Consider the following 16084-nt stretch of genomic DNA (forward strand, 5'->3'; position numbering starts at 1 on the left):
AAGTTTTAGAAGAACACTATAACTTTAGTTATTCAGGTGCTACTAAGTTAGGATTCGTGGTCACTTGGAGTGGCTTGGGCTGAAATTTGCCTATATGCCTATGAACATATGAACAGCTAGGTGGTGCCTGGAGTCAGGAAGAATCATCTTGACTTCAGATCTGGCCTTAGACAGTTACTAGCTGTGTAACTCTGGGCAAGTCATTTACCTCTGTTTGCCTCAGTTTCTTATCTGTAAAATAAACTGGAGAAGGAAATGGCAAATCTCTCCAGTATCTCTGCCAGGAAAATCTTAAATGGGGTCACAGAGTCAGAGACAACTGAAATGATCTACTCTTCCTGATTTAGGCTTTACCTGGAACCTTTCTAAAAGGAAGGATATTGAAAAGACTTGAGAATATGCCATATGAGATTGCTTGAATGAATTAATGTTTTTTAGTCTGAAAAAGTGTGAAGACTCATTGGGAGCATGAGAGAAGTTTTGAAGCATTTGAAAGGTTTTCTTTTTTTCTTTTTTTTAAAATTTTCTACAGTGTTTAGTGCATTTTATTTTTTTTTAATTTATTTTTAGATTTTGACATTCATTTCCACAAAATTTTGAGTTCCAATTTTTCTCCCCATCTCTTCCCTCCCCCTACCCCATAATACCTTGCATTCTGATTACCCCTTCCCTCAATTACCCCTTACCTCCCTTCTATCATACCCCTTCCCTTATCCCATCTTCTCTCTTTCCTTGTAGGGCAAGATAAATTTCTATACCCCATTACCTGTATTTCTTATTTCCCAGTTATATGCAATAATAATTCTCAGCATTTGTTTCTGATACTTTGAATTCCAACTTCTCTCCCTCCCTCCCTCCCTACCTACCCCACTGAGAAGGCAAACAGTTCAATACATACTATATATGTGTTGTTTTGGAAAAGACTTCCATAATACTCATGTTGTGTAAGACTAAGTATGTTGCCTTCCATCCTACCCTGTCCCCCTCTTTTTTTTTCTGTTCTGTCATTTGACCTTGTTCCTTCCCAAAAGTGTTTACTTCTAGTTGGTCCCTTCTCCCATTTGCCCTCCCTTCTATCATCCCCTTCACCCCACTTGTCCCTTTCTCCCCTACTTTCCTGTAGTGTAAGATAGATTTTCATACCAAATTGAGTGAGCATGTTATTCCCTCCTTAAGCCATTTGCGGAGAGAGTAAACTTCACTTTTCCCCTCTCACCTCCTCCCTTTTCTCCTCCATTGAACAAGATTTTTCTTAGCTTTTTTATGAGTGATAATTTGCCCCATTCCATTTCTCCCTTTCTCCTCCCAATATTTTCCTCTCTCGCATTTTATTTTTTTTATGGATATCATCTCTTCTGATTCAACTCAATCTGTAGTGTGTGTGTGTGTGTGTGTGTGTGTGTGTGTGTGATCGTGATCCCTCCACCTACCCAAATACTGAGAAAAATCTCAAGAGTTACAAATACTATCTTTCCATGTAGGAATGTAAGCAGTTCAGCTTTAGAAAGTCCTTTATGATTTCTCTTTCCTGTTTCCCTTTTCATGCTTCTCTTGATTCTTATGTTTGAAGGTCAAGGTTTCTCTTCAGTTCTGGTCTTTTCATCATGAATGCTTGAAAATCCTCTATATCATTGAATGACCTTTTATTCCCTTGAAGTATTATACTCAGTTTTGCTGGATAGGTGATTCTTCATTTTAATCCCAGTTCTTTTGACTTCTGGAATAGGTCCTATTCCAAAACCTTCGATCCCATAATGTAGAATCTGCCAAATCCTGTGTTATCCTGATTGTATTTTCACAGTACAATTGTTTCTTTCTAGCTGCTTGCAATGTTTTCTCCTTGACCTGGGAACTCTTGAAATTTGGCCACAATATTCCTAGGAGTTTCTCTTTTCAGGTCTCTTTCAGGAGGTAATCAGTGGATTCTTTCAGTATTTATTTTGCCCTCTAGTTCTAGAATGTCAGGGCAGTTTTCCTTAATAACTTCATGAAAGATAATGTCTAGGCTCTTTTTTTGATCATGACTTTCAGGTGGTGTCATAATTTGTAAATTATCTCTTCTGGATCTGTTTTCCAAGTCAGTTGTTTTTCTAATGAGATGTTTCACATTATCTTCTTTTTTTTTCAGTCTTTTGGTTTTGTTTTTTAACTTCTTGGTTTATCTCATAGTCATTAGCTTCCCTGAACTCCAGTCTCTCTTTTAAAGAACTATTTTGTTCAGTGAGCTTTCGAACCTCCTTTTCCATTTGGCTAATTCTGCTTTTTAAAGCCTTCTTCTCCTCATTGGATTTTTGGACCTCTTTTTCCAATTGAGTTCGCCTATTTTTAAAGGTGTTATTTTCCTCAGCATTTTTTTGGTTCTCTTTTAGCAAGCTTTTGACTCGCTTTTCAAGCTCTTCTATGGCTTGAACCTATTTCATATTCATTTTGGAGGTACTGGAGTCAGAAGCTTTGACTTCCTCTGACAGTATGCCTTGTTCTTCCTCATCCAAAAGGATGGAATGAGACTCCTGTTCACCAAGAAAGTAACCTTCTATGGTCTTATTTTTTTTCTCTTTTTTGGGCATTTTCCCAGCCAATTACTTGACTTCTGAATCCTTTGTTAAGAGGAAGGTCCTAGTGCTCCTCCTCTCCCCAGTACTGTGGTCAGGACTGAGATTCAGATTAGCTGCTCAGTTCCTCCAGGGGCTTTGAGTAGGCGCGGGGCAGCCACTGAAGTCTGAGGTTAAGATCAGCTGCTTAATCCCCCCCCCCCCCCAGGGCTTTAAGCTGAGCTGCCTAGACAATGGACCCAAGCTGTTTACACATAGCTGCCAGCTGCTACTGTTGCTGCTGCTGCCTCTGCTACAGGGACCCTGCTCCCCTCTCACCCAGCTGGGAAAGCTTTCCCCCACTGACCTTTGGAGCTTCCTTTGTCACCTATGGGTTGAGGGATCTGGGACCCTCCCTGCTGGGAATTCTGCCCTGGAGGTCTGTTCAGGTCCTGTTCCTCCCAGTGCCACGTGGCCAGGGCTGGGCTCCCCGGAGATAGACCTTTCCTGTCGGCCTTCCAAGTTACCTTTGGCTGGAAACCTTTTTCATTCTGTTGTTCTGTGGCTTCTGCTGCTCCTCTATTTTTTGAGTCATTTTTTACAGATATTTTGTGGGCTGTGGGGGGAAGCACTAGAGTATATACATCTTTCTACTCTGCCATCTTAGCTTCACTCCTGAAAGGTTTTCAAATGGAAATGGGGGCAGGAGGGAGGGTAGTGAAAGGAAGAGATTTATTCTGCTTGGGCCTCACAGGAACAACCAGGAGCAATAGGTGAAAGTTATATAAAGACAAGTTTTTCTGGGCTGCTTCTGGAGACGGTGGCTTTCCCTTCATTGGAGGTCTGGAGGCAGGTGTAGGGTTGCCATCTTTTGTAGGCTGTGGTAAAGGAGGTTCTGAGTCCAGTGGAGGCCACTCTAGTCAGCCTCAGAGCCTCCTTCCAACCCTTGGATCCTGTGGTTCTGTTGGTAATAACTTATTTTCAGGACCCTCTACCTGAGAATATTCTTTACTGATAGCTATTAAATAGAACTTCTGGATTTGCTTGAAAGGAATTTAACTATATTTCTTTTTAATTGTTATGTAATTCTAAATGTTCAGTTATTCAAAATGACCCCTTGAAGTAGTTCAGTTAGTATAAGTGGTGTGTAGTATGTGGGAAATATAAGATATGTGTTAAACATTTTAACTAGTCTTTTTTATGTTAATGTCAGTGAAACATTGGCAAATCGTGCGTGCATTTGTCCCTCATTGTGAAATGAGTAGCTTGGATAAATTAAATATGTAGGTAATCAGAACCCCATTTTATGGATAGATTTGTTGACAAAGGAAGTCAATGCAACAAGAATTATTAGGCAACTTTTATATATAAGACATTAGAAAGATGAAAACACCCTGAGGGTTGCCAATTCAGGATTTCACCTATTTGTGGTGAAATCTGCCCAACCAAGCTTTTGGCCTGTGCCACATGGTGAAATTTTTCTCACAGCAATAATAATGCTTTTAAATTCTGTAGTTTGTGGGAATTTATGGTGTATATTTTTCTGCTTTAGTATCATCTTTAGCCATGGCACCTGAAAGAGTAGCAAATGATAGTATACTAGATGTGAAAGCTCCAAAAGATAAAGAAGTATTTACTGAACTTTCCTTTTGGGGTTTCCCTCATTGAAGTACAGCTGCACATCTTTCCACATGGCAGAGCTGAGCTAAAAGCTGTGCAGAGTCAAGGGAGAGGAGGTTATTAAAGACCAGACCTCTTAGAAAAGATGAAACAAGCTCTTTAGAACCTTGAGGACATTAAAAGTAGTCAGTTTATTCTCTTTCCTTAAGAAGTTTTCTATCATCTTGTTACTTTAAGAGCACCTTGAACCCCAAACTTAAGTCCAGCCTTCCTGCCTCTTACATTCACAGTGGCTCAGGTTCTTTGTGGAAATTCTCAAATCCAGCCTCCCGGGAGTGGAGAGGGCACCCTGTACTTAGTGATCTGAAGAGGAGAATGGAGGAAGCCAAAGGAAGAAAAAAATAATGAACTTTGAAGACACTTAAAAGGCAGATTAAAGCAAAGAACCTAGTTAATTCATGGACTGTCTAATCAAGAATCAACATTATTGGTGTTCATTGATTATCTACCTAAAGGGTCTAGCTCACGCTTATAGAGTGCTTTAAGATTTGCAAAATGTTTTACATACATTATCTCATTTGATCTTTACTACATCTCTGAGCGGTAGGTGCTGTTATTATCCTTATGATACAGATGAGAACATTGAGGCTGAGAAGGGTCAGTTAAGCAGGATCACATGACTTAGTGACTATCTAGGGCAGGATTCAAGACTAGCACCCACCCAGTATAACCTTTGTAGTGTCCACAAGTGCCTGTTGTGTAAAAAATTAGAGCTGCTCTTTGTTTTGTTGGTCATGGAATCCCATCCCATTCCTTTCCTAAGTGACTTCTTTTGGACACGCTCAGAAATAGGTATTAAAAAAAATTTTGTTAGTGTAATTATCCCATTAAATATTGATTTTTGTGCATGGAAGGACACATAAAGTCATAGAGTGAATGGTCTAAAAGAAAATGAATAAAAATTTTCAGTGAAGATAGGAAACAGAAAACAGTTAAATTTGGTATTGTTTCATTTCCTTATTATACCATCCATGCAAGATAGTAATTTTTTTAAATCTGCAAGTGATTGGTGATGTTGTTGTGTGTAGATAGAATCATTTGCTCATCCTGGCCACTTCCTTCCTCATTGCTGGATTAACTTCATCATCCGGCCTGTCTGATATATTGTTTCATCATTGTCAGTTCCCACACCCATATTTTGTGCTGCCACTAGACCAGAAGTCTGAAGCACCTCCTCTGTCCATGAACCTCTGTTTAAAAAATAAAGCACTTCCATTCGTATGTACTTTTAAAATTTTTAGGAATGATAAGAGAAAATATCCCTTCAAGAAGTAGCCTTAGGAAGTTTGAAATTAACTAGGGTGATTAATTCAGAAAATGTTTATAGACGCTTTACCATGGTCACGCCCTATGATATTTGATTCTCTCTGTGACTAGTATACAGCCACTGCTTGAGGTTCGGAGCCAAGGCTGATACATCTCTTAGGTTCCCCACAGTGCATAGCTTGTTGCTTAGCCATGATAAACAATAAATAATAAAATCTTGTAGATGGATACTATAAGGAAATGCTATCTGTGAGTTTTCACAGTTACTTGTCAATAGTTTAGAATGCCTTTTTATGTTCATTTTAGGCACATTACTTCATCTTAGCTTATGGGCCTCAACATACAGGTTGAGGGACCTAATTGAAAGCAACTTTTTTCTTTTCCCTTCAGCACTGAAATTTCACTTCAGCAGCGTCTGGAATATATTGCTCGTGCCATTCTTAGTGCTAAAAGCTCCACTGCCATTTCATCGATAGCTGCAGATGGTGAATTCCTTCACGAACTCGAAGAAAAGATGGAAGTAAGGAAAATGAGTCATTCAAACCTTCTGCTCATTATGTTGCATACTACTTCAGGAACCGTCTGCCTCGCTATTTAATTATGCTTCTGTAAAGTGGTAGATCTGTAGCAGCCACAAATTTTATTCTTTCCTTTTTTGGTCCATGTTTCAGTGCAGCAGAAATGCTGGGGTTTTTTGTTTTTTAAATCAACCATTTGGGTTATCTAGATATAACCAGCATGGAGATGTACATAGTGGCATAATAGATGTACTATGGCCTCCACATCAGGAAGACCTGGGTTCCAGTCATGGGTCTGACAGATACTGACTATATGACCTTGGGGTTTAACTTCTTACCAAGTCCAGGCACCTCTCTCAGGACTAAATTTCTGAGAAGGTGATGACCTGCGTAAATAGAGTTTCTCATTGGTAACTCTTCATGGAAGGGGACATGGGGAAGAAAATGAGTGTTTATATACTGGTCCTGTGTTCCTCCCAACAACCCTGTGAGTTAGGTAGTATTATTTTCCCCATTTTACATTTGGGGACACTGAGGCAAAGAAGTTAAGTGACTTACCCAGGGTGACACAGCTAATAAGTATCTGACACTGGTTTTAAATGCAGGCCTTCCTTACTCCAGACCCCCCACTGCCACCTGGCTGTCTGTCTCTGCAGCAGTGATTTTCTACACTAATGAAATAACATCACAGCTATCAAAAGAGATGTTGCCATTGTTTAATGATTTTACGTATTTCTTTCTCTAAGGAGTCAGGCAAGTTAAATGATAAGACAGAAGCATTGTTTTGTTTACTATAATATCGGGAAATTATAGTAGGTCTTATGAGATCCATAAGGTAAAGAGTTGTTGGTTTACTAGACGATTTTATTTCTTAATTATTTTCCTTTCAGAACTTTAAGTCCCTGTTATTTTACAAAAAAATTCCTTTTTTAAAAAATCAGGTTGCAAGGATCCAGCTTCAGATACAAGATACGTTACAAAGGCAGTATTCTCATCATTCTTCGGTGCAAGATGCAATTTCACAACTAGATTCTGAACTAATGGACATAACCAAGGTAATAAAAAGAAAGAAAATCTGTTGTAGAGCTTTTAGAATTTTTTTGTCCGAAATGCAAAGTAAGATTTTTGGTTTGGTTTTGATTATGTGGTTCCAGGGGGAGTTCCATTAAAAAAGATTCCCTGGAGTCTGAAGGCCAGGAAAGTTTTAATGGTTCAGAATCACCTTGATGGTTTTTCCAGAGGTGACTATTTCTTTATTTGAAAAAAGCAGGTTGACTCTCTCAGTCAGTGAAAAATACCCTGACACCTTTTAGAAACAGTCTAGCACTGAAAATCTGTTTAATTTTGCTTTGTTTTTTAATAAAGATCTCTTAATACAAATAATTACCAACTTCCAGTCACTCTTTTGGAAGCATTCACTTTTTTATATACTTTTCAGACTTTTGACCATGACCTTTCCTTCCAATTTGAATTAGCCACATTTCTTGGTTAGATTACCCTATTTAGTACTGTGGTTTCCCAAACTCCTGTCTGAGAAAGGTGATTTATTCTTAATAAATAAATAAATGAACCCCTAGCAGTTTTTTTTTAAAACTTTCTAGGACTTTCTAAAGGAGTTTTCTTCCATAGTCTCAGCTTAAGATCGTTTTCTACTTCATATTTCAGATTCCATTTTTAGGTGGGGATAAACCTTGTTAGTATGTTTTATTTAGCTTAAATAGTATTGATCAAGTTTCACTGGATTTTTTTTACATGTATCATCTTCTTTGATAAATCTGTTCTTTGTTTTTTCAGCTGTTTTGCTACCTAATTTACTTTTTGTGGGGTTTTTTTCTGCAGCTTTATGGAGAATTTGCTGACCCATTCAAACTTGCAGAGTGTAAACTTGCAATAATTCATTGTGCTGGTCATTCAGACCCTATCTTGGTACAAACACTTTGGCAAGATATCATAGAGAAGGGTACGTGCTCGGATATACTGATAAAAATGTGTAAATGATTTGGAAGAAAGAAGAAAACTGCTACTTACCCAAATATCAAGAACAAGTAAAAATCATGTTTGCATGAATGGCTGAGTGCATAGAGATGTAGATTGGCAAAATTACAAATTTAACTTATTCTAAATATTGGTGTATTCTCACCACAAAGAAAATTATATTTCTTTCATGTTGTAAATGTTATCTTTGAAAAATCACCTAGTGAGAATAGTAGGTGCCTGCCTTAAACCATGGCAGAAGTGTTAGCATTAATAGGCCAGAATTTACTAATAATGTTCATCATAGTTTCAGTGATAGGCTTCTTTTAGGACACTTTTATAGATTTTTACTTTTAAAAGGAACATAAATGTGACAAATTTCTTTCTTTCTTGCAGAGTTAAACGACAGTGTGACAATGAGCTCCTCAGATAGGATGCAAGCTCTTAGTCTGAAAATTGTGCTGCTCGGCAAAATTTATGCTGGCACACCTCGATTTTTTCCTTTAGGTAAGCAGTGAACATTGGAGATACAGAGATAGATATGTATTCATATAAATATTAGCATATAGCTGCTACAACAGTTTTTTTTTCATGTTTTTCTTTTTTTATTCCCATAGTAACATTTTATAATTGCTGTATCTATGATACAATCAGTGTTATAGCTCTAAGAAGGAATGGGATTTCAGAGTACCTCAATGGCTCATGCTGCATTAATTGTTTTATTTTTATCTGGAAGTTAAAATAGAGACAATAGGATAAAAAGTGTTTACTTAAATTATATAATTATTAGGGTGCTAATAATTATATAATTTAAATTATACTTAAAATTATAATATCTGCTTTTAATTATTTGGTTTTTAAAGAGCATTTGCACAGATAGGAGAAAGCAAAATATTTATCAAAAATGTACAAAATGTGATCCATAAATATATGGATTTTGTACACTTTTGGTACACGTTTGCTGCAGACCAGGTTTTTTTTGCACAGTAATCCTGTCAGATTCTTTTCCAGCATTTACTACTGTCACACATGTGACACCTTTGACCTAGAGCAGCATTATTGCTATAACTTCCAGTTTGCCACTTGAACAATTTCCAGTAAAGCTCACTCAACTTTTGAATGTTTTTTTGATGACTAATGTTTCAATTGCAGGTTTTTTATATATTATTGAGGTGTTGATGAGGACCATGTACATTCTTTATGTTCTAGAAGTCATAGAAAAGGTGCCTTGGCCATCTCCTATTTCCTGCTTTACCTGAATGACATCTTGCCCTTCGATCAAGAACATCTACTCATACCATATTGTTATAAAATAGCATAGGATCTGGCTTTTTGGTTGTTCTCTGCTGGACTCTATACATCTGGAGGGAGGGTGCTCATCCTAGTATGGATTAGGATCATTACCCTGACATGAAGTCAGCATCACCTTAGCTTCTTTGTACGTTTCAAAACCAGTTTCATGCAGTGGCCTACATGTCTTCCTTCATTACTTCTGGAAGATCTTTATGGTTCTGAGAAATAGTTCCAACTATGCCGCATCTTTGCTTTAAAAGTCTTAAGAAAAGATTAAGGAATGTAAAAAAAAAATAATCCCATAGAAAAAATTTAGGAGCATTCCCTCTTATTTACAAAAAAAAGTATAAAGTAATATAATTTGACCATCTGGTCTTTATAGATAGAACCATATTTTGTTTGTGTCAGTTGCATGCCTTGTCTTTCTAGTGTGAAAAGCTAGTACGCTAAGATGATATTTATAGGAAATAGTGGGAGAATTAGGTTTTATGTGATTTGCTATTCTTCCTGGTAAACAGACTGATTATAGATTTGATAGACTTGCTTTTTGATTTTCAGGTAATTAAAATATAATAAAATAAACTTAAACTAAAACTATGCTGAAGAAAATCTAGTGTTTAATTGAGAATTCAGGGTTGTATTAGGAACTTGCACATTTTTTATTGCAGATAATTATCGTACCAGACTCTAAACATAAAAGCTGTAGATGTTCGGGCTGAATCTGTTCAAAGGTGTAACCTGGAAGTGGCTTTTTTAAAAATATAAATCATTGATAATTAATTTATTCATATACATCTTTCTCATAGCATGCAGAAAATTTTTTTTAGTTATTTGAGCTTTTGGGGAATATTGAATTCTTAAAACACATTTTATTATTAAATACTTAATACTTTTGATTATTTGTGCCATTGTAGGGTGGTATGGTAATAGTTAACAAACATCAATATAACTTTTAAAGTTTATGAAGGAATTTCCTCCTAAGTAAGTGTCATTCTCAGTTTTCATACAAGGACATTAAATTTCAGAGAGGTAGAGAAACTTGACGACAGTCACGTAGGGATTAAGTGTTTGGGCCCATGTCTCTTGAGTCTCTAGTTCAGTGCTTCTTGTAGAACACCATGAAAATCTGATGTTGTCTCCAAGAAATTTTTTACACACATATCCCCGCCCATTTTAGCAATAGAAAGTTAAAGTTCTTAGAATTAAAATGAAGTACCTGCCTAACAGCAACCATGCATTTTTTTTTTGTTCTCATTTTTTTTACTTACTCCCTGGTCAGGAATAGTTTAAAACTTTTTATTTTAATCTGGTTACAGGAATACAGAAGAACAATCTTCTTGACTTAAGTTTGAATTGTGTATTTCCCATAGGAGTGATCGGTTTACACTGATTTGTATTCTTGCCCAATTTCCTGTCTGAATGACCACTAACCTTCATTTATGAGACTTGTTGGGTTTTGGGAAAGGAAGAAAAAAATTAACTAAAGCAAAAGAGATAAATTGTTTATCTTAACCTCAGGGGCACAAAAGCCCTAAAAAAGTGAGATAACCAGGCACAGAACTATCTGAAAGTATTTGTCCATAGAAGTCTTATTTCAAAATTCATACTAATTAATCTATAAGATTAATTTGCAGTGTTTATCCGTCTTATGAGAGTACTAACTATTGTTCTATGGATAACAATTTAGTGGTTGTGTTTGTTAAATTCTGAATCATTTGGTCAAGTTGAGGAATTGTTAGATATCTTTCAGAAATATCAATGAAATAATCTTTTGAATCAGTTTTGAAAGACCTAATAATACTCTGATCAATACAGTGACCAAAATTTTTTCCTAAAATTTTTCCAAAACGTATTTCCAAAGGACTCATGGTGAAACATGCTATCTCCATATAAACTCAGAGTACAGACTGAAGCATGCTTTCCTCCCTGCCTCTCTCTCTCCCTTCCTCCCTCCCTCTCCCCCGTCTCTTTCTCTTTCTGACATTGCTAATGTAGGAATTTGATTTGTGTGACTATACTTATTTGCAATGGGTTTTATTTTTCTTGGCTTCTCAGTGGGTGGGGGAGGGGAAAGGGAGAGAATTCAGAAATGAAACAAACAAAATTGAATTTTAAATTTTAAAAAGGAATTATAAATTGAATCTTTTCTGTACTGGCTTAAAAAAACCCCTTCTAATTCTAAATGGGTGACATTAATTTTTCAAGTGTAACTTACATTCCAATCTAAAACTTTCTCTTTGAAACGTACTTCTAAATGAATAAAACTGTTCCTAATTTCTTAATTTGTTTCCTCCCTCCCCCCACTTTTAGATTTTATTGTACAGTTCTTAGAGCAGCAAGTATGTAACTTGAACTGGGATGTAGGATTTGTGATACAGACAATGCATGAAATAGGAGTGCCACTGCCCAGACTGTTGGAAGTATACGATCAGTTGTTCAAATCAAGGGTAAGGAAAATGCAACTGGAATATGTTGCCTTTTTTGTTTGACAGATTTCTAGTACAAAGTGCTATGAAAAATGCGAGAGGGGAATCATAGAAGATTCATTTATTTATTGGCACAAATGGTGTTATCTCCTCAGTCTGGTAACCTTTTAATAATTAAATGCATTCTAACTGAGAGTGGAATAAGCAATATTCGGAACCAAATTATAGACCATTTATTTACAAAATTATGCACAAACTGTGATGGTTCCCTCCAATAATCAGACTTACTTTGTTTAATTCATTTTAAGCTATTCATTCCTAAAATTCTTTTCATTGAGTGAAGCTTTCGATTAACATTTTATTTTAACAAATTTTTGCTTACTTTTACTCCTGAAGATAAGAACCATACATATTTTCTTGATGATCGAAAGGCAATGGTTTTGAAATAATAATATCTTAAATTTCTATTAGTTTTTATTTTGCCTTTTTAAAAGCATATTCACACTTGTATTCTCATTTGCTCTTCACAACAACCTTGTGAGACAGAAAGGCAAGTGATACTGCCCTTTCAACAGATTAATAAACTCCAGACTGGAGAAACTGTGTGGCCTGTCTAGTGTTAAAGAGTGCAAGGTACAGGGCTATATCCAGTACTCAGCCTTCTGCTTTTCCTCATCAGGGCATCAGCCAGTCTATACAACAATCCATAGAAAGGTAGGAATTTCCAAAAAGAGGTTGGGATTTTCCCAAGGTTACACAGACAGTTAAGTGTGGACCTAGGACTCAAACCCTAACTCCCAAATCAACACTCCACCGGGCTGTAAACGCCTCAAAACAATCAGAGCACTTGTTAATAATGATAGTAAATCTAACTTCTTTAGCTAACTTAGATGCTTGATGAAAATGCTTATTTTCTTTCTTTATAGGACCCATTCTGGACTAGGATAAAGAAGCCCTTGCACCTTTTGGATTGTATACATGTATTATTGTCTAGATATGTTGAGAATCCTAATCAAGTGTCTAATTATGAGAGGTAATCAGAAATTATTGAATGTTACAATATGGCAAAAGCTTTTACAGCTTTTAAGAAAAACTTGCAGTAAGAATTTGAGATGGGAAAAATTGTAAAGCTTTTTCCTTTTGACTGAAGTGGGTCAGTTTGGCACAATGCAAATTAACTGTTAAAAATTACTAAATTTTACTAAATTAAAAATTACTAAAAATCACAAAGCATGACCTCATGCTTTGCTATTAATATTCTTCTATTATTAAAAATTTATGAGGATTACTTGTAAGTAAACTTGTATTTTCAGCCTTTTCTTAGTACCATACTCTTTAAAATAACTCCTCTAATCCTGTAGCAATATAGCGCCCTAGGCCATGTAAGCTCTGGCTGTGTATACCCAGGTTGACAAAACTCAGCAGGTGTTAATAGTGAATTCTAGACATTTACACTCTTTCTTATTAACCTAGCAAAGGTTTTTCTGGTTCTCCTCCTCATTTTTTATACATCTCTAACTCTACATACTAAAAAGAAATAGAGAAGGGAAATAACATTGAACAATGCAGTTCTATTTTAATTTTGAAAACTGCTTAAGAAAAATCTAGTTTGTTTCTAAAGATCATGACTGTAGGCCCCACTGAAATCATCTTAGGGACTGCTGCTCCAAAATTTAAGTTCCTCTTTCAATTTTAATGCTGCAGTATTCCTGATTTCACCTGATTTTATGCATCTGGTCATTATTCTCATTCTCAAAATGGTCACTTTAAAAACCTTAGAAAAATTTATTGACATAAATTATGAAGGATGTTATCTATAAAATTCATTTCCTTGACTTGTTTTTCCTCATTTTCTCCCCTTTTTTGTTTCTGGAGTTAGAGATGAGCATAACAGTGTCCAATATGCTGTCCATTCTGACCCCTCTTTAGATCAAGTATCCGCTTTTGCCAAATGATTATTATGTACCTAAAGCACCTAAAAGCTTGAAAGCAACACTTGCCTGCATTTATCTAACTTTACTGGTTATTTCCCTAATTTTACTTTCTGAAATTTTATTATTTGTCATTTATCCCTCGTGCACATTCCATTTCCACTTACCTCTGAAGGGGGAAAAACACCCCTGGATAGAAGGGCATGTAGTAGATGTTTCTAAGTATATATAAGTATACAAGGTTCTAAGTATATAAACCTGTATTTTTTTCTTTCACAGACGCCGTTTTACAAACCTCTGCATGGATGCTGTTTGTTGCTATCTTGTTGAACTCCAGTCTATGAGCTCGACACTAGCAGTGCAGGCGAGCACTGGGAATTTTAAATCTCTTCAGGCTAAATTGGAACGACTTCACTGATTGATGACTTTATCATAGGATGGAAATGGACTTGAAGTATGTCTTCTTTGAGCTGTAAAATAAAGGTTCAGATACGTGTCCCATAATCCAGGAGAACAGCTAGCCCAGAAGACCTAAGGAATTAATTAAGTGCATTGCACAATTGGATCGTATGGTTTCTGTGTTCTTAACTTTCTGGTATATATACGTGTAAGAAGTGGTAGAAAATATGCCAAATGACTTCTTTTTTTACTACTAGGATATTATGTTAGTCCTTTTAAAAAATCATTTTTATGCAGTTGAAATAACATGTGTTGCCAAACTAAAACCTGTTCTGATGTCTCTTTTTCACACTTCGTTATACATAGAGATTAAAGACGGCACTGTGCATGTTTTACATATAAATATGTGCCATGTTGGTGATTTTTAGTGTAAACATTCAGAATTACCCTAAAAATGTTTCTATTTAAGAGATATTAGCAGACTTTCTTCCCTCCATCGCAGGTGGGGGGTTTGTGGGTATTGATTACACTTACTGTACGGCATAGTTGATGTGTCGGTTAGTGTTGCTAAACTTTTTTAATCTTTGTTACGCAGCAGATGGCTTCCTGGAGAAGGCAGGGAGGGAACCTATTTGGAAATTAATTTAATGAAAACAAGACATCAATAAAAGTAATACAAATCGTTTCAAAAGGATTGTCAGAGAAGGCAGCCAGGCCAGTTCCTGAGTGATGATTCAGAGGGAAAGTAAGTGGTTGTGGAAAATTCTGCCGAGAACCTCAGCTGGACGGCGCAGTGATGGGTTGCAGAGAGGTTAGGTTATTCGTGTTCCCGCCAAAAACAAAATCACCTGAGTTCTAAGTTCCCCGACTCCACCATAAGCAAAGCAGAGCAACAAGAATGTATTTTTAAAAAAATAGCCTGTAGCCAATGGCAGCGGGTGAAACATCAAGCAGAAAGGCAAAGCGTAAGCCTGGTTAGCCACGGAGCTGTCCTCAGTTAATGTTTATGTAGCACTTTACGGTTACAGAACTCGATGGGTGCAGTACCCCCTGACCTTCCAGTAGTTGGCATTATCCCCATTTCGTAATAATCAAACTTAGTTTAATCTTAAGTTAGAGATTTGTCTACGGTAAGACAGTCAATATCAGAAATAGGAGTTTATCTCTTCTGATACCTAGTATTCAGTTCTTTAAATGATAGTTAAGTAATTTAAGTAATAAGTAACACTGAAAATCAACAGAAAATTGCTTATAAAAAATTTCAAAATTATGACAAGAACTGAAGCAAGAATTACCAGATTCCAAAAATGAGTGGAATGAAATAATGGAGAAAATATGAAAAGGTGTGTAGTAGAGCAGTGGCATCGAACTGAAATAGAAACAGGCCACTACATCTTGCGTAAGGATTTCTACAGCTGTATGTCAATACAGAAAACCACATGTTAATATGATGTATGTTCTGTTGAATTTTTATTTGTTAAAATTATTCCCCAATTATAAGCTGCATGTTTGACACCTCTGTAGTACAGGATTAAGTCTGGGCTCAGAAAAACCTGGGTTCAAGCCTTTGTTCTGACACACTATATGACTGGGTAAGCCATTTCAACTTACTGCCCCAGGTCACTTTAAGAACATGTTATGAATGAGTTGCCTCTCTTCAGTGGAAGAAATTCCCTACACTGATCAGATCACAAGTCCACCTGCCTTCCACTACATACAAAAAAAAGACAATATAATAAACTTGAAAAAATCAATAGAAGCAATTAGCAAATTACGCTAGAAAATAATGTCATGTATATCAGATTTTTTTAAAAGCCTATAGGAGTTGTAAAGTATGCAGGTATATAAATGACAGTTTTGAGCAATAGATCAAGAAGCGTTAAACCTCTGGCTTACTTGTAACTCATGTGAAAAATTTAGAAAATTCAAAGATTACATACATATGTTCCAATCAAGAAAATCCTATGAGGTTAGAAAAAAAAAATAGGTAAGGATAGGGATAGCGACTGGACCTTTGATTTTATTAGTATAGGGAACTTCCAGATTAAATCTAATAATGCAGATCC

General features: G+C 36.2%; 1 protein-coding gene across 3 annotated transcripts in view; it reads left to right on the top strand.

Moving 5' to 3' along the window:
- NUP155 (nucleoporin 155) overlaps positions 1-14421 on the top strand; it is a 50387-nt gene extending 35966 nt beyond the window's left edge. For all 3 annotated transcript variants that reach the window (XM_072605786.1, XM_072605787.1, XM_072605788.1), the window contains 7 exons: positions 5868-5997; positions 6937-7050; positions 7835-7955; positions 8366-8476; positions 11573-11709; positions 12615-12721; positions 13899-14421. In XM_072605786.1, the coding sequence (XP_072461887.1) occupies positions 5868-5997; positions 6937-7050; positions 7835-7955; positions 8366-8476; positions 11573-11709; positions 12615-12721; positions 13899-14037 (859 nt within the window). In that variant the 3' untranslated portion in view covers positions 14038-14421. The remainder of the gene's footprint in view (positions 1-5867; positions 5998-6936; positions 7051-7834; positions 7956-8365; positions 8477-11572; positions 11710-12614; positions 12722-13898) is intronic.
- The last annotated feature ends 1663 nt before the right edge of the window (positions 14422-16084 follow it).

The sequence above is a fragment of the Notamacropus eugenii genome, chromosome 4, assembly GCF_028372415.1.
Source record: "Notamacropus eugenii isolate mMacEug1 chromosome 4, mMacEug1.pri_v2, whole genome shotgun sequence".
In the NCBI taxonomy this organism is placed as follows: Eukaryota; Metazoa; Chordata; class Mammalia; order Diprotodontia; family Macropodidae; genus Notamacropus; species Notamacropus eugenii.